We start from the raw sequence: 25874 nt of genomic DNA, 5'->3' as shown, positions 1-25874 counted from the left end.
AACAACACATGGTTGACATACAAAAAATGAAGTTTCACCTGAAATATCTGTAGCCTGTTACTAGCTTCTTGGGGTGGAATATTTGGAACCATGGGTCCTTCCTGTAATGAATAATATAATCTCCATTTAAATTCTTAAACACATGTATTTATCAATTTTTTTAGTTTATCTATTATTTTCTTTTAAATAAATAAACATTATTTTTAATTGAAAGATCTAATTTTGTCCCATATATGAAGCTTTCATTTAATTTCTGTAACAGCTTTATTGAGATATAGCTCACATATTATACAATCTCTCATTTAAAATGGACAATTTAATGGCTTTTAGTATATTCACAGAGTTGTGTAACCATGACCACAATCAATTTTAGAACATTTGCATCACTCCGACTTCCATTCATTTTTAAAGGACCATGACATCGCTAATAAAAAATGTGCCAGAATTACATCTTGTAGGAAGCCTGCACCACTAGAGCTCTGTTTCATTTCACTTATGATTGTAAGTAATGATGCTATGTTTGTGCATTAGAATAACTGATACAAAGTTCTGAAAACAGCCTCCTTCCACTGACTGTTCAGCCCAATATGGAAATAGAGAAGCACGTAGGCTGAATACTTGGATGAAGCAAATGCAGTCTCTGGTGGCCGTCATCCAGAACCCAGTTGCAAAAGGGACCCCAGATGGTCTGCACAATCCTGAATATATGAATATGCTAAATAATAGACCAGATTTGCAGGATAATGGAATGATAAGGCCATAAAATGTTGACAAATCCAACTAAAAGAGGTAAGTTTAGTACATGCAAAAAAAAAAAAAAGTGTGTTATGTGATTATTATTAAGGGCTTAACATGGTTTATGAATCCAGACCCACTGCGACCATGAAAAGAAAGTAGCATATGTTAGGGGAATACATCCATTCTGAGTTTAACTTCAAAGGGGAGGATCACCATCAGTCATGTTACCAGGCTGAATAGTCTGCGGGACTGACCTGGTGTGACATTGATTATTTATATTCAGTGACCCTTTTGGTTCTCTAAGAGTTAGTGAAAAAAAGATCTGTTGCATAATACCCTGGTATTTAGGTTTTTATAATTTCTTATAGCCTTCCAACAACTGTATTACATTTTCAACAATGAGCATTCTGGCCTGAGAAAGAAAGCATAAGACCAAACCTCTTGTTCCTTCTACAATCTCAAAAGTTGTTGCTCATTTTAACAGTTAAATCTTCTTTCTTCCTCTATAAAATAAGTTTAATGGATCAGCTGTCCCCTTTTTTTTTCCTGATTGCTCCAAATATTAAATCTAACCTCTTATATACAATGTGCAAATCACAGTGAATTTTTCAAGATTCATCACTGTCATCCCATATAAACATGCCACAGAACATTTTATCACACAGCATGCAAATACTTAGATTACCGTCTCGTATGATTCTGCGAAGTTCATTACATCCTCACGAAAAACTTCCACAGCCTCAAGAAGACTACTTTTAAACTTTGGCTGCACTTGAACTAGTTCATCTTGCACAGAAACCTAGAATAAAAAAGAATACCCAATGTGAGATGGATTCAAGTAAAAGAGTTATCTAAATGAAAACTCTAATTCTTTCCTGGCAAGTTTGTTATCCTGCAGATGTCCAGTATGAACAAGGGTGTCTCTGCAATGCTGCTTAAAAAAAAAAAAAAAACAAGAAACAAAAAAACAAAGGGAAATAAAGAACCCAAATGCACCAAAAGGAGACACAAAACATTCTAATTCATGACCCAAGAGGCAAAGCCATCTTCTGTAACTGCAGTTAGGAAAAAGTTTTCTGGCTGACCCAGCTCAGGCCATCACTATGGCCAGGGAAACAGTTACTGCTGTAGGCCCCAATCTGGGTCACATGCCGTCTCTGAGGCCAGATGAAGGTTTGGGATTAGTAATCTCAAGTAGGTTCACATGGCTGGAAGAGTCACCTAAAAGAAAGTAATATTACTCTGGATATTAAAAAAAAAAATAGTGAATGCCTTCCAATAGTGAATGTCTTCCAAGCTTCTGCTTAAACCCTCAATCATAATAGCTAGCCCTTAATGAATAATTCCTATCCACCAGGTTTTTCACCTATATTAACTCATTTAATCCTCAGGACAGCCCTGTGTGGCAAATGCTGATACTATACCCGTTTTACAGGTGAGAAAACTGAGGCACAGAGACCCTAAGGAACTTCCCCAAAGTCCCAGCATCAGCATGAGGCAAAGTCAAGTTTCAAAACCTAGCTGTTTGGTTCCAGGGCCCCCGCTCTTAACTGTTCTCAACAATAGCATCTGTCTAGGTTGGAACATAGGCTACTTTCAGATTAATGGTGATTATAGTAAAGGATGGGCCAATAGGTTTAACATCATAATCAAAGAGATAGAACAACCCAAATGGAGCACCTGGGTGGCTCAGTTGGTTAAGTGGCTGCCTTCGGCTCAGGTCCCAGTCCCAGGGTCCCAGGATCGAGCCTGCTTCTCCCTCTGCCTCGGTCTCTCTCTCTCTCTCTTTCATGAATAAATAAATAAAATCTTAAAAAAAAAAACAAAAAACACCTGAATGAATCTTTTCCCACCAAACAATAACAGAAAGTTGGGTTTCACTACATCTCAAGAGAGGGTTCTTCATTTCCTTCCCAAGATGCACTTTTCTGACTAAACCAGCAATTGTTTTTTAAAATAAATGATTATTCAATATCGAGCATGAATGGAAATAAACATGAGCGTGAAAAAAACATCTTATACACACTACCTCAAGGGAGCCTCATAACCACGTATTTTTAAAATTCCTAATGTATTCCTAAATGAGCACACGAAGAAATTGAGAAACAAAGGTTATTAACTTGCATAAAATCACCCAATTGGCTGGTGGAAGAGCTGGGAGGGAGCACAAGTCATGATCCCAATTTCAGCTCAGGGTCCTTGCTAGTCTGTCTTGCTTCAATCTCAGTGACAAATCCTTCCATACACAAAAAAGTTTTAAGTCAATACTTAATTAATATTCAATAAAAATTTTCACTATAATTAAAGAATCTGGACCTCCCCTTGGAGTTCATTTTTAATGTTTAACTGAATAAATATTTACTAACTTCAAAAATGCTTAGAGGGAAATTTATAGCTAAAAATTACTGCATGAAAAGAAGAAAAAATTTCAAATTAGGTAACCGAACCATCCACCTTAACAAACCAGGCAAAGAACAAATTGAATCCAAAACAAGCAGAAGAATAGAACAAAAACTACAGCCCAGACAAATGATATTGAGTATAGGAAAACAATAGAGAAAATCAACAAACTAAAAATTTCTTCTTTGAAAAGATAAGCAGAATTGACAAACCTTTACCTAGACTAACCAAGAATAAAAGAAAAAGGATTCAAACTACTAAAATTAAGAATGAAATAGGAAATATCACCACCTACTTTACAGAAGTAGATGGAATTATAAGGATTCAATCAATAGAGAGAACAGGGATCCTATGGGGTAAGAGAAAATATTTGCAAATCATATATACGATATGGCTTTAATATCCAGAATATATAAAGAACAACTATAACTCAACAACAACAAAAGCAAAAACCACAAATAACTCTATTTTAAAATAGACAAAGGACTTGAATACACAGAAATATACAAGGAAATACAAGGAAAATATACAAATGCTTTTTATAAGCTTATAAAAAGATGCTTAACATCATATAACATAAGGGAAATGCAAGTCAAAACCACAATAATGTGCCCCCCCTCCAATGAGGATGCCCACTATCAAGGAAACAGAAAATAACAAGTGTTGGCAAGGATATGGAGAACTTGAAACCTTTTTGCACTGTTGGTGGGAATGTAAAATGGTGCAGCTGCAATGGAAAAGAGTATAGTGGATCTCAGAAAGTTAAAAATGATACTATATGTGCCTCCATCAGAAAGGATGAATACCCAACTTCTGTAGCAACATGGACAGGACTGGAAGAGATTATGCTGAGTGAAATAAGTCAAGCAGAGAGAGTCAATTATCATATGGTTTCACTTCTTTGTGAAGCATAACAAATAACATGGAGGACATGGGGAGATGGAGAGGAAAAGGGAGTTGAGGGAAATTGGAAGGGGAGGTGAACCATGAGAGACTATGGACTCTGAAAAACAACCTGAGGGTTTTGAAGGGGCAGGGGGTGGGAGGTTGGGGGAACCAGGTGGTGGGTATTAGGGAGGGCACAGATTGCATGGAGCACTGGGTGTGGTGCAAAAACAATGAATACTGTTACGCTGAAAAGAAATAAAAATTTTTTAAAAAATGATACTATATGATACAACAATTCTATTCCTGGGTACATATCCAAAAGAACTAAAAGTGGGATCTCAAAGAGATATCTGCACTTTACAATAACCAATATCTGCGTTCTTCACAATAGCCAAAAGATGGAAGAGACCCAAGTGTCCACTGATAGACAAATGAATAAACAAAATGTGGCTTATACATGTAATGGAATATTAGTCAGTCTTGAAAAGGAAAAAATCTGTCACCTGCTACAGCATGGATGAAACTTGAGGACATTATGCTAACTGAAATAAGCCAGTCACAAGAAGATGAATATTGTATGACTCTACTTATATGAGGTACCAAAAATAGTCAAATTTATAGAGGCAGAAAGCAGAATGGCAGTTGCCAGGGACTGGGGAAAGAGAGAAATAGGGAGTTATTTCACGGATATAGGGTTTCAATTTTGCAAGATTAAAAATTTCTGGAGATTGGTTGCACAACAATGTGAGTAACACTACTGAACTGTACACTTAAAAATAGTTAAGATGAGAGGTGCCTGAATGGTGCTGTCAGTTAAGCATCTGACTCCTAATTTTGCTTCAGGTTGTGATCTCTGGGTCCTGAGATGGAGCCCTGCACCCGGCTCTATGCTCTTAAGCTCTGCTTAAGTTTCTCTCTCTCTCTCCTTCTGTCCCTTCCCCCTGCTCACCTGTGCACACACTCTCTTTCTAAAAAAATAAATAAATCTTTTAAAAAATAGTTAAAATGACAAATGCTATGTGCCTTTTACCGTAATTTAAAAAAAAAAAAAACCACAAAGTTAGAATAATCAAGCCAATAAGTTCCTAGCATAGGGACAGACATATGAATCAACAGAATAGAATTGAGGGGCCAAAAACAACTCCCTACATTTATGGTCAATTGATTTTCAATAAGGGAGCCAAACAGTTTGTTGGTGAATGGATGGTTTTTTTCCACAAATGGTGCTGAGACAACTGGATATCCACATGCCTTTTTTGGATGAAGTTGGACCCCTAAATCACACCATACAAAAATTAACTCAAAATGTATCAGAAATCTAAATATAAGAGCTAAAATTATAAAACTGACATAAGAAAACATAGTAGTAAATCTTCATGACCCTGGATAAGGAAACCATGTTCTAGATATGATACTAAGTCACAAGTGACAAAAGAAAAAAAAGGTAAACTGGACTTCATCAAAATTTTAAAAATTTGCATCTCAAATTCAGAAGCAGAAAGCAGAATGGTGGTTACAAGGGACTGGGGGGGGGGGGAATGTGGAGTTACAGTTTAATAGACATAAAATACCAGATTTATAAGATGAAAGGAGTTACAGGGATGTATAGTAGTAATGTCTACACAACAATGTTAATGTCTTTAATACCACTGAACTATATACTTAAAAAATGATTAAGATGGTAAATTTTATATGTATTTTAAAACAGTAAAAATATTAAAAAGAAAAGAAAAACACCATCAAGAAACTGAAAAGATGTCTTCTTTATCCATTCATCAGTTGATGGACACTTGAGCTGTTTCCATAATTTGGCTGTTGTAGATCATGCAGCTGTAAACATCATGGAGCATGTATCCCTTTGAATCAGTATTTTTGTGTTCTTTGGATAAATACCTAGTAGTACCATTGCTGGATCATAGGACAGTTTCTATTTTCAACTTTTTGAGAAACCTCTATACTGCCTTCCATAGTGGCTGCACCAGTTTCCATTCCCGCCAACAGTGCAAGGCCGTTCTCCTTTCTCCACATCCTCACCAATACTTCTTGTCTCTTGTGTTGTTGATTTTATCAATTCTGACAGGTGTGAGGTGATATCTTATGGTAGTTTTGATTTGCATTTCCCTGAAGATTAGTGATGTTGAGCATCTTTTCATGTGTCTGTTGGTCATCTGTATGTCTTCTTTGGACAAATGTCTATTCATGACTTCTAACCATTTTTTTTTTTTAAGATTTTTTATTTATTTATTTGACAGAGAGAGAGAGATCACAAGTAGGCGGAGAGGCAGGCAGAGAGAGGAGGAAGCAGGCTCCCTGCTGAGCAGAGAGCCCGATGCGGGGCTCGATCCCAGGACTCTGGGATCATGACCTGAGCCGAAGGCAGAGGCTTAACCCACTGAGCCACCCAGGCGCCCCGACTTCTAACCATTTTTTAATGGGATAATTCATTTTGGGGTGCTGAGTTTTATAAGATCTTTATACATTTTGGATGCTAATCTTCATCAGATATGCATCAGCAAACACCTTCTCCCATTTCAAAGGTTGTCTTTTAGTTTTGTTGATTGTTTCCTTTGTTGTAAAGCTTTTTATTTTGATGTGGTATATATATATACACCATAGAATATTACTCAACCATAAAAAAGAATGAAGTCTTGCCATTTGCAACAACATGGATGTATTATACTAAGCGAAATAAGTCAATCAGAGCAAGACAAATACCAAAGGATTCATATGTGGAATTTAAGAAGCAAAACAAATGAACAAAGGGAAAAATGAGAGTGAGGCAAACCAAGAAACAGACTCTTAATGATAGAGAACAAACTGATGGCTACCAGAGCAGAGGTGGGTGAGGGATGGGTTAAATAGGTGATGGGGATTAAGGAGTACACCTGTTGTGGTGATCACCAGGTGTTGTAGGGAGGTGTTAGATCACTGTATTATATACCTGAAACTAATATTATACTATTAAATGGAATTCAAATAAAAACTTGAAAAAAATTGAAAAGACAATTTACAGAATGAGAGAAGATATTTACAAATTCTTTCATATGGGATATCCAAATATTCAAAATATATAATGAACTCATACAACTCAAACATAAAAAGACAACCCATTTTTTAAAAAGCAAAGGATTTAAATTCACATTTCTCCAAACAAGATGGATGAATGGCCAATAAGAACACGAAAAGATGTTCAACATCATTAGCCATTAGGAGAATGAAGCAGTGGTACAGAGGACAACATGGATAAACGTTATAACTTTATGCTAAATGAAAGAAGCCAGTCACAAAAGGCTACATATTGTATGAGTCCATCTATATTACCTGTCCAGAAAAGGCAGATCCATAGAGATGGAAAAGTAGATTCATGGCTGCCAGTAACTAGGGAAAGAGCGAGAAGATGGAGTGGCTGCTAACGGGTATGGGGTTTTTCTTGGGAAGATGAAAGTGTTCTAAAATTAGATAATTACAGTGGTTGTGCAACTCTATGAAAATACGAAAGATCACTGAACTATATACTTTGAAATAGTAAATTTTATGATATGTAAATTATACCTCAATAAAGCTATTAAAACAATAATATTAAAGCTTTAAAATGTATAAAACTTTTTTCTAGAGATGGTGACTTATAAAAAAATAAGAATTAAGTTTGTACTTACAGCTTTGCTCTGCAATTTGTTGAAAGAATATCTCAAGGTATCAACTGCTTCTGATTCTTCTTTGGTCACTTCAACTTCAAATCTATTTAAAATAGCATAGGCTTCCTGGATAGCGAGAGAGAGTTCAGAAACATCACAAGGAAAGCAAATGCCAAATGATTTAGATGCCTTCTAGAAATACATTCCTATTCTTCCTATTCTTAGAAGAAGAGAGTATATTCTAGAAGAGTGGCTCCCAAAATTAAACATACATATAAAGCACCTCTAGATTCACCCTGATACCTGATATTGACTCTAGATCTTGGGTCCTGAAATCTACATTTAATAAGCACCTAGGTGATTCTGATGGAGAAGCAGGCAGATCACACTGAAATACTATCTTAGTCGGGGCACCTGGGTGGCTCAGTTGGTTGAGCATCTGATCCTTGGTCTCAGCTCAGGTCTTGATCTCACAGTCATGAGTTTATGCCCCACATTGGGCTCCACACTGGGCTGGAGTTTAAATTTAAAAAAAGAAAAGAAAAGAAAGAAATACTAGCCTAGAAAATATCTCTAGGATCATTTTCTCCTCTTTGATCTCCTCTCTTCTCTTTGATCTTGTCCAACACCACGCAAAATATCTTCTCATTACTCTATTAAAATATGCACTGGCTATATAAAGAACGGAATGAAACAATGATGTGGAGATACTCTGAAGGAAAGAAATTTGAATGGTCAAAGGGATGGACTGGCAGAATTCATGCTGAAGTATAAGGTTTCTGGGGCGCCTGGTGATTCAGTGGGTTAAGCATTCAACTCTTGATTTTGGCTCATGTCATGATTACAAGGTCATGAGATTGAGCCTTGCATCAGGCTCCACACTGGGCATGGAGCTTGCCTAAGATCCTCTCCCTTCCCCACCCTCTGCCCCTCCTCCACCACTCACACAAGTGCACTCATTCTCTTAAAAAAACAGAGTAATAAAATAAATGAAGATAAATATTAGTCATAATTAACTTGTGGTAGACAAAATAACGGTCCTCTCCAATGTTGTCCACATCCTAATCTCCAGAGCCTGTGAATATGTTAATTTACATGGCAAAAGGGACTTTGCAGATACGATTATGTTTTAAAACAAAACAAGAAAAAACTTGAGATGGGGACATTATCCCGGATAAACTGGGTGGACCCAGTGTAATCACAAAGGTCCATATGAGGGAAAGAGGGAGGCAGGAGAGTAAAGCCAGAGAAGATGTAAAAACTGAAGCAAGGGCAGGAGTGATGCCACTGCTGGAAGGAACTGTGAGCCAAGGAACACAGGTGGCTTGTAGAAGCTAGAAGAGAAGCTAAAAAGCAAGGAATGGACTCTCTCCTAGAGCCTCCAGAAAGAATACAGCCCTTCTGACGTCTTGATTCTAACTCCGTATAACCCATTTTCAGACTTACGATCTGTAGAACTGTGAAATAATACCTTTATGTTGTTTTAAGCCACTAAGTTTATGGTAATTTGTTATAGCCAGAGTAGGAAACTAATATAGTACTCCACCCTAAAAACATCTCTGGTTGATGTTAGTTCCAACAGACTACTATTGAGCCCACGTGGACTCTTCCTACCATGCTGCCCTCAGCATGCCATTGGTCACGAATGAGACCTAAAAGCCGTTTCTAAAGAAAGTCAAAGATACTTGGGGAACTTGCCTAGAATGTTGAGATTGACATGAAAGAACACAAGCATTCATTTTTGTAAAATGTTGGTGCTAGCCTAAAAAACTGAACACTGTCTAGACTGTTCAGCATTATCAATACTTTAATATTTTATTAATATATTTATATTATATATTAATATATTAATTAATATTTTCCTTTGTATACTGTTCACTGTTGGTAATTGTCAAAACCCCTCCAAGGACACCAAATCAGAAAGGAGAAACTGGCAGACTGACTGTGCCATAAAATAGATGAAGAAAGGATGTTAACAGAATCAATTTTTTAGAGTCTCTTTAAAAAAAATTTTTCAAGAAAGAAAAGTGTGATCATTTCTTACTTCAATTGGTCCCAAAGTCATGTCCATTTGAATTTCATTATCACGGATAGATGATAAGGCTTCCATTGCAAACCTGACATCATCTAAATCACGAATAGGTCTAGATAACTTTTTCAAGTATTCATTGATAAATGCTATCATGTCTGACATTTTCTTTTTGTATTCTTCATTCAAGTAGCGACAGAGTAACATCTTCCACGCCTTAGCCTCAATTGATAAGGCCAATTTCATTGGCTCTGGGGAAGAGGAAGAATGATCAGAATGAAATACAACTGACATTCTGGAACTATTTCCTTCTTGTCTAATCTGAGCATCTCCAACGCACTGTCTTACTTGATGATCCCAGCTCCAACTAGTCAACTCTATCTTATCAATCCTTACACATTCCTCTTTTCTTCCCTTAGTATCCCTTGACCCCCCCAGGCCTGCCGCACTTGAAACATGACCGCTCCCCGCCAACTTCCAACAGTTAGACCAGGGAGCTGAGGTAACATACAGCCAGCTTGTTGGTTGCGACTGAGAGATCCTCTTGTGAAGTCTGCACCTCATGGGCCTGCCTTGTCCTTTTCTTCAGTCCCCAAGCATTCAGCCCATCTCCCCCCTTCTTTAGAACCGTTGCTGCCTATTCCATTTCTGAGTTCTCTCTCTCTCTAAAATTGAGCCCCCAGCCAACTCTCACACTGTGCTGCAGTTGATTTTTATATGAGGAATCACAGTGCTAACCACTATGAGAAAACAAATAGGAAATTTAAATAATAGTAATAATAACAGGTAAACTATTTTTTCAAAAGTCTATACTTCTTAGAATTATTGCCCCTGAAGCATAGCTTCTGATTTCTAACTAAATATTCCCTTCAAATATTTGTGATTCTTCCTCAAATTAAATCCCTTCTTTATAGACATAGTAATAGCATTTAAGGGGCTAACTCAGTCAGTTGAGCTGCCGACTCTTGATTTCAGCTCAGGTCATGATCTCAGGGTGGTGGGATCAAGCCAGCGTCTGGCTCCTTGCTCAGTGGAGAGTCTACTTGAGATTCTCTCTGTCCCTCTCTCTCTGCCCCCCTCCCTTGCCTCCCATGCTCTCTCTCAAATAAACAAATAAACCTTTAAAAAAACAATAACAATATTTCATACTTATTGAACATCAACTATTTGCCAAGTAGTATGCTAAGTGTCCCACATAAAACAGTTCATGTGGTATGCTCTGTCATTACCACCAACAGAAGGAATGGGGTTAAAGAGGTCAGGTAACCTTAATAGTCAAATTTGAGAGCCACAGTTACCCTTACTCCTTAAGGATAGATCCGAAAATCTACTTAAGGTCAATAGTTGATGTAAAATAGGTCATTCAAATATCTTCTGAGAATAAAATCTCACAAACTTCTGACAAGACTGTACCACTGTACCACTGTAATGGTGGCAATAAGTAGCCACCAAAAGTCAGTTTTAAACCCGATCTATAGACTGACTGACCTCAGGTCACATACTTCTGCCACCCAATCAGCATCAATCCCTCTCTTCTGAATGTCAACCAATCAAAAAAAAACATATGGATAAGCCCGCCTCTGTGTGCCAACCAATCAACAACAACCTCACCTGAGTAAACAACTTTCCACAGATGGTATTAACCTATTTACACCTACAGTCCTGAAAGCCCATGCTCCCCAGACACCCTATATGAGTGTACTCTCCTGAGAACACCTGGACCTGACCAGCATCACTCTCCCTTACTCTTGTAATCAGTAAAATCAGGTTGGGCTTTTTATTTCAGATATTAAGTGGCTGTCTTAGCATCCTTTGATACTCTAATCCCAAGTGGATTAACATCTCAGGAAACCTCAAATTGTTTCATTCCTATCTCATGTATACAATTCCTTCCTCATAGTAACCTGAAAAAGAGTTTCACCTGTCGCTTCGTTGTTTGACTGCCAATTAAGGAATTACATTGTACTCAGTATATTAAGCCACCCTGATATAATGTTATATGCAAAGAATATATAATAATATATATATGACACACATTGTATATATACATATATATAACATATATATGAACAATATTCGTGGTCCAGAAATATTTGATATTTATAAAATTGTACCAAAGTAGCTTCATAACTGTTTTCTAAATAAAGCAACATTTCATGTGAAAATACAGATACTATATATAACATTTTTTAAATACCTGTATGCATTTCAAGGGCTCCCACAACAATAACAGGCTTCAACTCATCGATCTCCTGTTCAAAAGTAGCAAAGTGTAGAATCTCTGATCTGATTTCAGTCAGAGAGGGGTTGTTAGCCAAAAACTCCTGTAGTAAGGAAACAGTGTTTTCTTTAGCTTTTTGATAGTATAAATCTCATATTGCATTGTTTTGTTCTGTTTTATTTTGTTTGCTTATATACTTTTCCACTCATATGTGAGGCTAGTAGCTCAGTAAAGAGAGGGATGAGCCAGTAATACCAGAAGATGAGGTTATGTGAGGGAATGTCATCGTCTACCATGAATAACAATAACAATAACAATAATAATAATATTATTATTATTCATGTGTCCTTGGGTCTTTAACCAAAAAGACAGCTGTATCTATGTAAGTGTGACACGCTCTCAAATACCCAGCCTCTGAATGTGTCTGGAACGTAATCGGTACTCAACTGTTTACGCAAATTAAACAAAATCTGCCTGAGCCTCATTCTTTTCAGTTGCCTCCGAGTGTCATTGGGAGAACTGCAGAAAATCAAGTATGTTAGGAGCTGGGCATTTACAGGTTCCGGACCTCTGCTCAGGAGTTCCTGTCATGGTCACTGACACTTTCCTGGTCCTCTGCCACCGGTTAGATATAAACAACCCAAACCCAGAATATATCACAAGTAGCAGAAACAGACCTTCACTTTCACATCTCGATCCTCGGTCCAAAGCGTCTTATACTTTTGAAAGTCCTGCAAAGCTTCATGAGCCACCTTTCGCAGAGAATTCACAGAGGAAGAAAGGAGGAGAACCAACTTGGAAATATCCTTGTGCTCTGCTACCCCCGGATAAAAATTCTTAAGCTTCCTTGCAGGAATAATTTCTTCAAAAGATCCTGAAAACAGATGTCAGATGTTTTTCTATGTAGATAACTTCTATACTCAACTTTAAATATTATCAATGTTAATATTTATAAACTTTTTTCAAGCTGTCGTTTTTAAAAGACTCTCCCTCCAAGTAATTAGAACTATTCTCTTATGCCTTCACTTACTCTTATTAAACCACTGTGTCAGATTCTGAGGCCTAGATTTCTTTAATGTGGGGAAATTCTTTTCAGAGAAGAGAAAGACACTGATGAACCCCCGCCCCCAATAAGTCCTCCAAGGAAAGATCAAAAGCGCTGACATTGCTGCCCCACAGAAAAGCATGGTGGTTTAAAGAGAGGCACCATATTTATTATCTAAATAACTTCAGGCCAGTTTTTTAATCTTCATGAAAATACTTGTGAGGATTAAATGAGACAACATATGTTCATCTTAGCTCAACATCTGGTATATCTAGATCATGCAATCACTACTAACCACCACTATAAACATCTCTTGGCAAAATCTGATCATGTCACTGCTTTTCTCAAAATTCTCAAGTATTCCCCATCCAACAGACTATACAGATATGTTTGGACCAAATAATGCCTTGCTTTTTCAAAACAGTTGTGAACAATTAAAAAGCATGATCTTTCATGCAAAATACCAGATCTCTAACTTCTCTTTTAAAAAGATTTAATCTGGGGTGCCTGGGTGGCTCAGTCAGTTAAGCATCTGCCTTTGGCTCAGGTCATGATCCCAGGGTCCTGGGATCGAGCCCCACGTCAGGCTTCCTGCTCAGTGGGGAGCCTGCTATTCCCCCTGCTTGTGCTTTCTCTCTCTCCAGTTAATAAGTAAAAACTTAAACAAAAAAATTTTTTAAATAAAAAGATTTGATCTAGGGCATCTTGTTGGCTCAATTTGTTATGTGTCCAACTCCTGATTTCAGTTCAAGTCATGATCTCAGGGTTGTGAGATCGAGCCGAAGTCAAGCCCTACCCTGGACTCCATGCTGGGCATGAAGCCTGTTTAAGAGTCTCTCTCTATCCCTCCTCTCTCTTTTTTTTCTCTCTCTCAAACAATTTTTAAAAAAGAAATAAAAATAAAAATGAAAAGCTTTAATTTGGTAGCACAGGACCCATGTTCCTACGTGGTAACAATTAGCCAAAGCCAAGAAGCATCTCCTAAAAGAGGATTCCTGTTGAATTTGCCAGTCTTTTCTTAAGACCAGGTCACTCATTTGCTCTTTTGTCTTAATTTTAATCAAAATCAAAGCAAAAGAAACTACAGGGTATTGACTTAATTAGCTAAGTAACTAATGTTGCAAGTCCTGGAAGTTCTATCCCTTTTACTGCACAGAAGCATTCCACAGTGTAGCTCTACCTCATTTTGTTTGTCCATTGGCTGGCTTTTGGACATCTGATTTGCTAGCAATTTGAAGTTATTAGGAATAATGCGGCAGTGAACATTCACACCTTCACATGGACAAATGATTTCATTTCTCTTGGGTAAATTCCTGGGGGTGGGATTCCTGAGCCAAATGGCAAAGTTATGTTCAGCTTTTTAAGGAAGTGGCAAACCAGTTCCAAAGTGGCTGTACCTTTCTATACATTCCCTTCAGTAATGCATCAGAGTTCCAAGTTCTTTGTCAACAATTATTATTGTAGATTTTAAAAAATTTTTATCTATTCCAGTAGGTGTGCAGTGGTATAGCATCATAGTTTTAACCTGCATTTCCCTAATAACTATTGATGCTGAATATCTTTTCATGTGTTTTTTAGCCATTCATGTATCCTCTTTGTTGAACTCATCTTTTGCCCATTTGGGGAGGGTGATGGTCTTCTTACTACTCAGTTTGAGTTCTTTATATAATTTCTGAATATAAGTACTTTATATCAGATGCATGAATTGCAAATATTTTCTCCAAATGTGTGGTTTCCCCTTTTAATTTTTTAAATGGTGTCTTTTGAAGAGCAAAAGTTTTTAAATTTGTTGAAGTCCAATTGGTCTATTTTCTTTGTTATGGATCACATTTTTACTGTTATAGCTGAGAAATTTTTATCTAACCCCAAATCACTAACTTCTTATATGATCTCTTCTAAAATTTTTATAGTTTCATGTCTTCTTTTCTTTAAAAAAATTTTTATTATGCTGTGTTAGTCACCATACAGTACATCATTAGTGTCTGATGTAGTGTTCCATGATTATTGTTTGTCTATAACACCCAGTGCTCCATGCAATACGTGCCCTTCTTAATACCCATCACCAGACTAACTCATCCCCCACCTCTCTCCCCTCTAAAAGCTTCAGTTTGTTATAGTTGACTTTGAGTTAATTTCTTTGAATACTGTGAGGTAAGATACCAACTCCATTTTTTTTCGCATATGTATGTCTAATTTTCCATATGTATGTCTAATTGTTCCAGCACCAGAGGCAATCCATTACCCCATTTTTTTGACTTGGTATCCTTTCAGAAAGTCAGTTGACTCCAAAGTTTATATCTGGGTTGCCTATCTGTCCCACTGATCTAAATGTCTCTCCTTAGGCCAACACTACTGTTTTGATTACTGTAACTTTATAGTATGTTTTGAAATCAATTCATGCAAGTACTCTAGCTTTACTATCTTTTTTCAAAATTATATTGGCTATTAAAGTTTCTCTGAATTTTCCTATTCCTTATTCAAGTTTTAGGATCAACTCAATTTCTGCAAAACCACTTTCTAGGATTTTGATGGAGTTTCCACTAAATCTATAGACTAATTTGGGAGAATTGCCATTTTAGCAGTACTGAGTCTTCCAATCCATGAACATGGTGTACCTTTCAGCAATGTTTTGTAGCTTCCAGTGTACAGGACTTAACACTTCTGTTAAACTTATTCTTTGTGACATTATTGTAATGAAATTGTTTTTTTAAAATTTCATTTTCAGATTTTTCATTCCTAGTATTTAGAAATATAATCGAGCCTTTATATCAATTTTATATCCTGCATACTTGTTGAACTCATTTATTAGTTCTAATAGTTTTGCATGTGTATGTATTCCTGAGGATGATTTTGCATCATTACATGATAATGTTATCTGTTAATAAAGCCAGTTTTGTCTCTTCCTTTCCAGTCTGTATATCTTTAATTTCTTATTAAAGCCACTCGATCAGGGGCACCTGGGTGGCTCAGTTGGTTAAGCAACTGCCTTCAGTTCAGGACATGGTCCTGGAGTCCCGGGATTGAGTCCCCATTCAGGCTCCCAGTTCCACAAGGAGTCTGCTTCTCCCTTTGACCTTCTCCCTTTTCATGCTCTCTCTTACTGTCTCTCTATCAAATAAATAAATAAAAATCTTTAAAGTCACTAGATCGAATGTCCAGTATAATATATCAATGTGGTGAAATCTGGCATTCTTAACTTGTTTCTGATCTTACAGGGAAATAATTTATTCTTTCACCATTAAGTAGGATGTTGACTGTAGGTTTTTCATAGTTGTCCTTTATCAGGTTGAAGAAGTTTAATTCTGTCCCCAGATTGTTGAATATGTTTATCATGAAAGAAAGTTGGATTTTGCCAAATCCTTTCAGTGTCTACTGAGGTGACCATGTGATTTTGTCCTTTATTCTGTTATCAGGGTGTATTTTGTCATGTCAAACCAATCTTCAGGGATAATTCTCTATTGGTCATAATAGATGCTCCTTTTTATGTGTTTCTGGATTCAGTTTGCTGATATTTTATTAAGGATCTCAGCACGGTCATTTAAATTTAAGGATCCTTTAAAGAATGTTTTTAAATATAAGGAAGTCAAATTTAGGGGTGCCTGGATGGCTCAGTCATTAAGCATCTGCCTTCAGCTCAGGTCCTGATCCCAGGGTCCTGGGATCCAGCCCAGCATCAGGCTCCCTGCTCAGCGGGAAGCCTGCTTCTCCCTCTCCCACTCTCCCTGCTTGTGTTCCCTCTCTCGCTATGTCTCTCTCTGTCAAATAATAAATAAAATCTTGGGAAAAAAAAAGAAGTCAAACTTAAACATATTTTCTTCTATGGTTTGACTTTCATGTGTCTTAAGAATTTTTCCCTAATGTCATAAATATATTTGTTATATATTGACTCAAAAGAGTGTTATAGTATATATATATATATATATATATATATATACACATACTCAAAAGAGTATATATATATATACACTCAAAAGAGTGTTATAGTATATATATATACACTATATATATTAATTAATTATATATAGTGTATATATATATACTATAACACTCTTTTGAGTGTATATATATATATACTCTTTTGAGTATATATATATATACACTATATGTAATATATAGTATATATATATATTATTAATTAATATATATATATAGTGTATATATATATACTATAACACTCTTTTGTTAAAGAGGCTTTAACCTACCGAGCCACCCAGGCACCCCTTAAATTATATATAATATATACAATAATATATAATAATTATATATATAATTTTATATATATACACACACACACACACACACACACACACACACACATATATATATATATATATAATTTAAGGGGCGCCTGGGTGGCTTGGTGGGTTAAAGCCTCTGCCTTTGGCTCAGGTCATGATCCCAGGGTCCTGGGATCGAGTCCCACATCAGGCTCTCTGCGCAGCAGGGAGCCTGCTTCCTCCTCTCTCTCTGCCTGCCTCTCTGCCTACTTGTGATCTCTGTCTGTCAAATAAATAAATAAATAAATAAAATCTTTTTAAAAAAAAATCTAATTTAAGGGGTGCTTGGGTGGCTCAGTCAGTTAAGTGTCTGCTTTAAGCTAAGGTCATGATCCCAATATCCTGGGATCAAGCCCTGAGTCCGGCTCCCTGCTCATCAAGGAGTCTGTTTCTCCCTCTTCCTCTGCCTCTCCTCCCGCTTGTGCTCTCTCTCAAATGAATAAATAAATAAAAGTATATCTTAAATAAATAAATAAATAGCACATTCTTTCTCCTTTGATTAGTAAGTCTACCTGTGTCATATATCTAATTTTCATATATATGAGTATTGCTGTACCTCTGTCCTGATCCATTGGTCTATCTATTCTTGGACCATTCAAAATTTAGAAGCATTTATTTTGTTGTTTTAATTAGTCTGTCTTAGTAGACAAACTAGATTGTTTTAATTAGTCTGTCATAACAACACTCCTTCCTATGTGTCAGGATAGGACCCCTTACCTTGTTTTCCTTCAATATTTTGAGCTATTTTTGGATCTTTACCCTTCCATATAATTTTACAGAAGAAAATGAAAATTAATTTAACAAATTGTATAAAAAATTCTGTTGTGATTTCATTGGAATTGTATCGAGTTATATCGAGTTTGTAAATTAACTAACAATGAAGTTCTTCATGTTGTGGATTTATTCCTATTTTTCATTATACCATTCCATAATAATTATTTTCTCCAAAAATGCTATGCAAGTATTTTTTACATTTATTTATTAACTACTTATGATTTTGTGGCTATAGAAAAACCCATTTTTTTCTATTACATTTTTCCCAGCTTTATTGAGATATAACTGACATATAATTCTATTACCTTCTAATTGAATTATTGACCATTATAGAAATACTTCTGTATGTTGGCTTTTTATACATTAACATTATTGAACTTATTAGTTCTAATAGACATCTCTAGATTCATGGGATTTCCTATGCATGATCTTTAAAGTAAGGACAACCTTAGTTTTCCTTTCCAATTATCTCATTTTTTATTGCCTGATTTCTCCAATAAAATATTGAATAGAGGTGATGATAGCTGGCTTCTTTGTTTTATTCTTCAATTTTTTTTTTAAAGATTTTGTTTATTTATTTGACAGACAGCGATCACAAGTAGGCAGAGAGGCAGGCAGAGGGAGAGGGAGAAGCAGGCTCCCTGCTGAGCAGAGAGCCCGATGTGGGGCTCGATCCCAGGACCCTGAGATCATGACCTGAGCCAAAGGCAGAGGCCTTAACCCACTGAGCCACCCAGGTGTCCCTTTATTCTTCAATTTAATGGGAAATAAATGCTACTAAATTTTTCCACAGATACCATTAGCAGAAAATCCTTCTTATTCCTAGTGTGCTAAAAGAATGTGTATGGATGACTGAAATATATCATATATATAGCAGCATATATAAAACAGTAGTTAAATAAGAATATGACATATAAGGGGCCCCTGGGTGGCTCAGTGGGTTAAGCCTCTGCCTTCGGCTCAGGTCATGATCTCAGGGTCCTGGGATTGAGCCCTGATCGGGTTCTCTGCTCAGCAGGGAGCCTGCTTCCCCTCAACCCCCCGCCTGCCTCTCTGCCTAGTTGTGATCTCTGTCTGTCAAATAAATAAATAAAATCTTTTTTAAAAAGAATATGACATATATAAAACATACTAAATTAGAAGGAAAATAATTTCAATGTACTCAGTACCCAGGTTAAGGGAAGAATGGTAATAATATATCAGTAGTCCCCTCTAGGTCCTCTTCAATCATATATTCATCCCTTACTCTCAGAGGTAACCAGGATCCTGAATTTTCATTGAAGATAAACCAACATGTTTATCTCCAAATAATATATTGTTTAATTTTTTTTAACTGAACACTAAGCACAAAACTAGTTGTAAAGGAAAGAACATTAATTGCCCATATTAGAAGAAGGTTCTCAGAAAAAAAGAAGCTAAACATCTGTGTCCAGTCTGGCTTCAGCTTTCCTCCAAATTTACAAAAGCCCTTTGTGGAGAAGCCATGGGTTAGGATCATAGGTAAGTCCTATCACTTATGATCTGGAAAATATAGGTCTCATCTTAATCAGAGCATCTGTTAGGGCTGTGTTTATGAGCCATGTAATGGAGTCCACAGCAGGAATATGGCCAGGGCTGTGGACCAATCTTGTTCCGTTATCATTTTTAAAATTTTTTTAAAGATTTATTTATTTGAGAGAGAGACAGATAAAGAGGTGAGGGGCAGAGGGAGAAGGAGAGAACCCTTAAGCAGAGTCCCCACTGAGCACCAAGCTTGACACAGGGCTCGATCCCAGGACCCTGAGATCTTGACCTGAGCCAAAGGCAGAGGTTTAACTGACTGAGCCACCCCAGCGCCCCTGGACAAATTATTTAACATTTCCGAAAAAAGGAATGGCACCAATATTTCCTTTGCCAGCTATTTTATGTGTATACATAGACCCACCTGCATGCTTTTTCCCTTCTTGCCTCTGATTTTCAATGTTGATCTTTCTAGGTCTTGAAAAACAAGTCTAGCCACTCATCATTGTCCAAGAGTCATGTATGTCTTTGCTTCAGATCATTCACCTCTCCTTCAAAAGGATATACTGCTTGAAGCTCTGCCTATTGGGGGAAAGTACCCTTCTTGCTGTCCTTAAGGGCCACTCCTTATAGTCTATAGTGCAGTAGTCCATTTTCAACTCACACCAATATATCAAACCAACTCAACATAGACTGGGCCTGAGATATTTCCTCTTCCATTAGCTGGTTGTAGGGAATACCCCATGAGACCACAGACAGAATCAGAGCAGTGTTGGTGCAACGTAGAAAGGGTATATGGAGCCTGGGCCATTTGTTCATGTAACTTACATTTTACTGGTTATCAATGGAGAGGATGTAGTTTTAGAAAAAAGTGTTTGACTTTTCTTTTAGGTTCATGTATAAATGAGATTACATGATATTTGTCTGTGTCTGGCTTATTTCATTCGGTATAACACCCTTCAGGTTCTCCTTGTTGTCACCAGAGGCAGGGTTTCATTCTTTTAAAGTTGAATAATATTCCGTTGCAAAAAAAGAAAAAAAAGTCCAAACCATAGTAACACAGAGTAGCACAATGGTTACCAGAGGCTGAGGGATGGAGGAAAGGGGCGATATTGATCAAAGGGTACAAACTTTCAGTTATAAGATGAGTAAGGTCCAGAGATTTAATGTACAACATGGTGACTACAGATACTACCAATGTACTGTATACTTGAAATTTGCTAAGAGAGTAGATTTAAAATTATTTTACCATATACATATCCCAAAAAATGATGACTGTGGGAGGTGATGGACATGTTAATTACTTTGTGGTAATCATATACATATATCAAAATATCACATTTATATCCTAAATATATATAATTTTTACTTCTCAATAATTTGGCTTTCTACACAAAACTGTCCAAAAACATCCATGAAACTTTGGGTCAGTGCTGTATCACACTCATAATTACTTAAGCGAATAGCTTATATGTATTTTATGTACAAGGAACACATGACCCAGAACTTTTAAGTATCATGTTCTGACAAACTAAGTTCATTAGACCAAATACAATGCTGAAAGTAGAATTAGTACTAAGCCTTGTTATAATTTCTCTTTGAATCTAAGATTATGATAGTAGAGCAGTGATAGAAATCCTTGCTCACCTATGTCCAAACTCTGGATGAAAATGCCTGTGTGGGGGCACCTGGGTGGCTCAGTGGGTTAAGCCTCTGCCTTCGGCTCAGGTCATGATCTCAGGGTCCTGGGATCAAGCCCCGCATCGGACTCTCTGCTCCGCAAGCAAGGAGCCTGCTTCTCCATCTCTCTCTGCCTGCCTCTCTGCCTACTGATCTCTCTCTATCAAATAAATCAATCAATCAATCTTAAAAAAAGAAAATGTCTGTGTGGACCTGTACCCCTGGGGCTAATAATACATTATATGTTTATTAAAAAATTAAAAATTTTTTAAAAAAAGAAAATGTCTGTGTGTTGTATTTATGATGGAGTAGGGAAAACACTAATTTTTAAATTTTTAATGCAAAGTTAAACAAATAAACATGTAGAAATGACTTTAATCAGCCATAAAAAAGAATGGAACCTTGCCATTTGCAACAGCATGGCTGGAGTCTAATGCTAGGGAGTACAATGCTAAGTCAGAGAAATAAGCCAGTCAGAGAAAGACAAATACCATATGACTTCACTCATGTGTGGAATTTAAGAAACAAAACAAATGAGCAAAGGAAAAAAAAGACAAACCAAAAAGCAGATTCTTAACTACAGAGAGCAAACAGATCATGACCAGAGAGGAGGGCGGGGGGCTGGGGGAAACAGGGAAAGAGATCAAGTGTCTACTTATCTTGATGAGCACTGAGTAATATATGGAAGTGTTGAATCACTATCTTATACACCTGAAGCTAATATAACACCATATGTTAGTTACACTGGAATTAAAATTTTAAAAATCTACACGCTGTCGTACATAGAAGAATCATAAAGACCATTGACTAGTTCTTACAATTCTAAGATTCTATTCATCTGAGATTTGTTTTAACGTTCTTACTCTCTTCCTTCTTCGCCGGTTTCGCTGCATTTACAGGGGTCACATCAGTTGCAGTACGACTGGGACTGGTGATGCCAGGTTTGATGTAACGGGTCTGCTGTTGCCCCCAGTGAGCCACTCCTCTGCTGACCTCCAAGGTGAGCTGGATCATCCGATTGATGGCTTGTTGAATGTCATCCAAACTAGGAATCATTACCTGTGGAAAGGAGAATCGGGCTCCTGGTACTGGCACCAAGTACCACCCATCCCTCTCTTTCTCATCAGATCACCCCCCACTGGGTAGGAAAACCCCAGCTGGCCCAGTGGAAGGCTGCTCTGAGGAGAGGGCTGTTGGAGGAGGATAGGCTGTGGATTTTTTCTATCCTGAGGTTTGCCCATTCTGTCATTTCCTGCAGGCTAAACAGGTCAAGCACAGTCCTTGTCATCCTTTCCCTGTGAGGGAAATTTCTGGATGCAGCCAGAAATCGTGGACTCTGTGTGGAGCCCAGAAAGCAAAGTGACTGAAGAAGCTATACCACCAAGGTTTTGACCTCGGTTCTTTGAAATGTGCCAAATAAGCCCAGAAGCTCTCCTCCAGGAGCCCAAACCGTGTTGGTGTCAAAGGTGGGAGATGAGTCACGGATTGTTCCTGCCTTTCCTTATCCCATGGCACATCACAAAATGGACCCCAGTCAGCCTGTGTGACCTGGAGGTCCAAATGCCAAGGGGCAGCTGGGACGGTGGTAGAAACACAGGCCAGGAGAAGGCGTAAGTGTCCCTGTGCTTGGGTCATAAGCCCTTTCTTTCTTTCTCTTCTGCCATTCTTGGTTACCTCACGGTTGTGTGTTGGAGGGTAGGGATCTGGACTTCTGAGGTGGACTGTTCAGATCATTTAATGCTTGAAGAAAGAAAAAGCAAGGATATTTTTAGAGTACTTGCTGACTGATGGCTGACTAGATACTTAACTCCTCTCTTATGCCAACTGTCAATACAGCAAGAACTATGCAGAGTAATTGTTTATAATAGATTAAAATAATGTTCTGCTTTTCGTTAAATACTGGTGGAGCTAAAAAGACATACAGCCAAGCAGTTATTCTAAATGAAAGTTCAGCTGTAGGGCTGTACTTCTTTAAAAACTATCAAAACATCATTGTATTAATGTAAATATTTAATTATACTTACCACATTCGGAATTGCTAGATGTACTTCAGTTTTTATAAAGGAAATAATATCTTCTGATAGCCTTCGTCCATGGTGGCTGGAAGAAGATGGACATTTAACTTATAAAACTTAACCTGAAATTTCATAAAACCTTGGTTCTGCTACCATTTTCGATCCTAAAAATAAAGACCATTTTCAAAATACCAAATTACATGGGGAATATTACTTATAATGAAACCATACATTTCAGAGAACTAAGAAAATATAACGTTTTAATATTATTAGAAGTGAAATATTAGTCTCCCATACATTTTCTAGCATTTTAATGTTGCTCTCTCTCAGTAATAACCATTTAATATTGTTTATTAAAAGCACATCCCAGGGCCGCCTGGGTGACTCAGTCAGTTAAACATCTGACTTTGGCTGTGGTTATGATCCCAGGGTCCTGAAATTGAACCCCACGTTCAGCCTGGAATCCGCTTGCCTCTCTCCACCTCCTCCCCGCCACTGCTCCCCCCACCCACCCTGCTTGCAGGCTCTCTCTCTCTTGTTCTCTCTCTCTCAAATAAATAAATAAAATCTTTTTAAAAATTAATAAAAGCACATCCTGTTCCTGCCCTGTAACAGATGCCAGACAAGATCACCACCACCACCAAAAAAATATACATACTTTTTGCAAGATTACACAGGAGAATTCTGGTCAAAGCCCTCCAAAACTGTTTTTGTTTTTTTTTTTTTTAATTTTGTTTGTTTGTTTTTCTTTTTCTTTTAGAGAGAGAAGTGCAGGGAAGAGACAGAAGAAGAGACTATCTTAAGCAGGCTCCATGCCCAGCACGGAGACTGACATGGGAATCGATCTCACCACCCTGAGATCATAACCTGAGCCAAAATCAAGAGTCCAACACTTACCTGACCGAGCCACCCAGACACCCCTAAAATTGTTTTTTTAAACGACATATTCATGCTCAGACAGAACTACATACAGACACACGAGTACAAATAATGAAGAACAAACATCAGAGCTGCAAACTAGTTTGGTTATCTCCATCTGCCTTGACCTCTGTCCTCACCCCAGACAAAATTATTATCCATGTTTTATTGCTCTCCAAAGCAAGAAATGCTGTCGGCTTGAATCACAATTTCATTCTCTCACACTCTATAAATACCGTTTTGTTGGCTCCTTTGTTTCTACTTTCAGAAGAGGGTTCTGCCCTTAATCTAGTTTTCTAAGTAACACCCTGTTGTTTGGATACTTACAGGGTTTTCCTTTTGATTCTGGAAATCCACAAATTTTATGACCAGGCGTAGGTGATTTTTCCCATGAATCCTCCCAGGTACACAGAGAATCTTTTGAAGATGATAAAATAGGTCTCTTCTTAAGATCAATGTGTAGGTTTCACGTGCTGGGAAATTACTGAAAAACTACACCTGCATTTATATGCAAGCAGATGGGGGTGGGGGGTGTCATAAGAAACACAAAGCCTTCAACGTGAAGACTCACTTTAGGATGCAGGACCATTGGTTCCCAGATAAACTTATTATAGCAAGGAAGTCTTTGAACCAAAAGCAAGCAAATAAAGGAGGGAAAACCTCTAATTCATAGTCTCATTGTGAAATTCAAGATGCAGCAATAAGACAAGTGTAAACTGTATTTAAAAGGGCAGAATCCCAGAGCAAAAAAGAGTTTTATAAAGTATAAACATCTGAAGCAACAGAGGCCGTGAACAGCACACTAGATCATTCAGTAACTTACAAAGAGATAGATACTATTTAAAGATAAGGTAATATTTTTCCATCTTTTTGTGTCTTCCTCAATTTCTTTCATGTATGTACACTTAGGTATATAGACATAAAGTATAGATCCCTTATGTCTTTATTTAGGTTTATTCCTAGGTATCTTATGGTTTTTGTTGCTATTGTGAATGGAACTGATTCCTTAATTTCTCTTTCTACAGTTACATTGTTAGATTTCTGTACACTTCTATACAGAAAAGCAACTGATTTCTGTGCATTGTTTTTGTATCCTGCCACATTGCTGAACTGCTGTATGAGTTCTAGTAATTTGGGGGTGCAATCTTTTAGATTTGCCACATAAAGCATCATGTCATCTGCAAAGAGGGAGAGTTTGACTTCTTCTTTGCCAATTTGGATGCCTTTCATTTCTTTCTGTTGTCTGATTGCTGAAGCTAGGACTTCTAGTACTATGTTGAACAACAGTGGTGAGAGTGGGCATCCCTGTCGTGTTCCTGATCCATTGATAATGATATTCACTCTGGGCTTTTCATAGATGGTTTTTATGATATTGAGGAATATTCCTTCTATGCCTATATTCTGGAGAGTTTTAATCAGGAACAGAACTTGTATTTTGTCAAATGCTTTTTCTGCATCAATTGAGAGGATCATATGGTTCTTATCTTTTCTTTTATTGATGTGGATTGGAAGAATAAACACTGTTAAAATGTCTATCCTCCCCGGAGATATTTACACTTTCAAAGCCATCCCTATTAAAATACAATTGGCAAAACAAAACAAAACCAACCATTGGCATTTTTCAAAGAGCTGGAACAAAAAAATCCTAAAATTTGTATGGAACCAGAAAAGATCCCTAATGACCAAGGGAAGGATGAAAGAGAAAAACGAAGCTGGGGGCATCACGTTGTCTGACTTCAAGCTACATTACAAAG

At 37.2% G+C, this 25874-nt stretch overlaps 1 protein-coding gene across 2 annotated transcripts in view; it reads right to left on the bottom strand.

Annotated features, from left to right (window-relative positions):
* The window catches only part of DNAH8 (dynein axonemal heavy chain 8), a gene marked incomplete at its 3' end in the record, with an annotated part of 317468 nt that overhangs the window by 208513 nt on the left and 83081 nt on the right, over positions 1-25874 (bottom strand). The window contains exons 21-28 of one of the 2 annotated variants that reach the window (XM_080806629.1): positions 23212-23280; positions 22051-22246; positions 12589-12785; positions 11888-12014; positions 9706-9941; positions 7683-7787; positions 1424-1537; positions 39-101 (exon numbers count right to left, since the gene is read on the bottom strand). In XM_080806629.1, coding sequence (XP_080662755.1) covers positions 39-101; positions 1424-1537; positions 7683-7787; positions 9706-9941; positions 11888-12014; positions 12589-12785; positions 22051-22246; positions 23212-23280 — 1107 coding nt within the window. Of the gene's footprint in view, positions 1-38; positions 102-1423; positions 1538-7682; positions 7788-9705; positions 9942-11887; positions 12015-12588; positions 12786-22050; positions 22247-23211; positions 23288-25874 lie in introns of both variants that reach the window. The other variant, XM_080806628.1, reaches the window with a different exon arrangement.

Source organism: Martes martes, assembly GCF_963455335.1.
Source record: "Martes martes genome assembly, chromosome: 6".
In the NCBI taxonomy this organism is placed as follows: domain Eukaryota; kingdom Metazoa; phylum Chordata; class Mammalia; order Carnivora; family Mustelidae; genus Martes; species Martes martes.
Note: the sequence above shows the minus strand (reverse complement) of the source record. Positions and strands in the feature narration are given on the sequence as shown.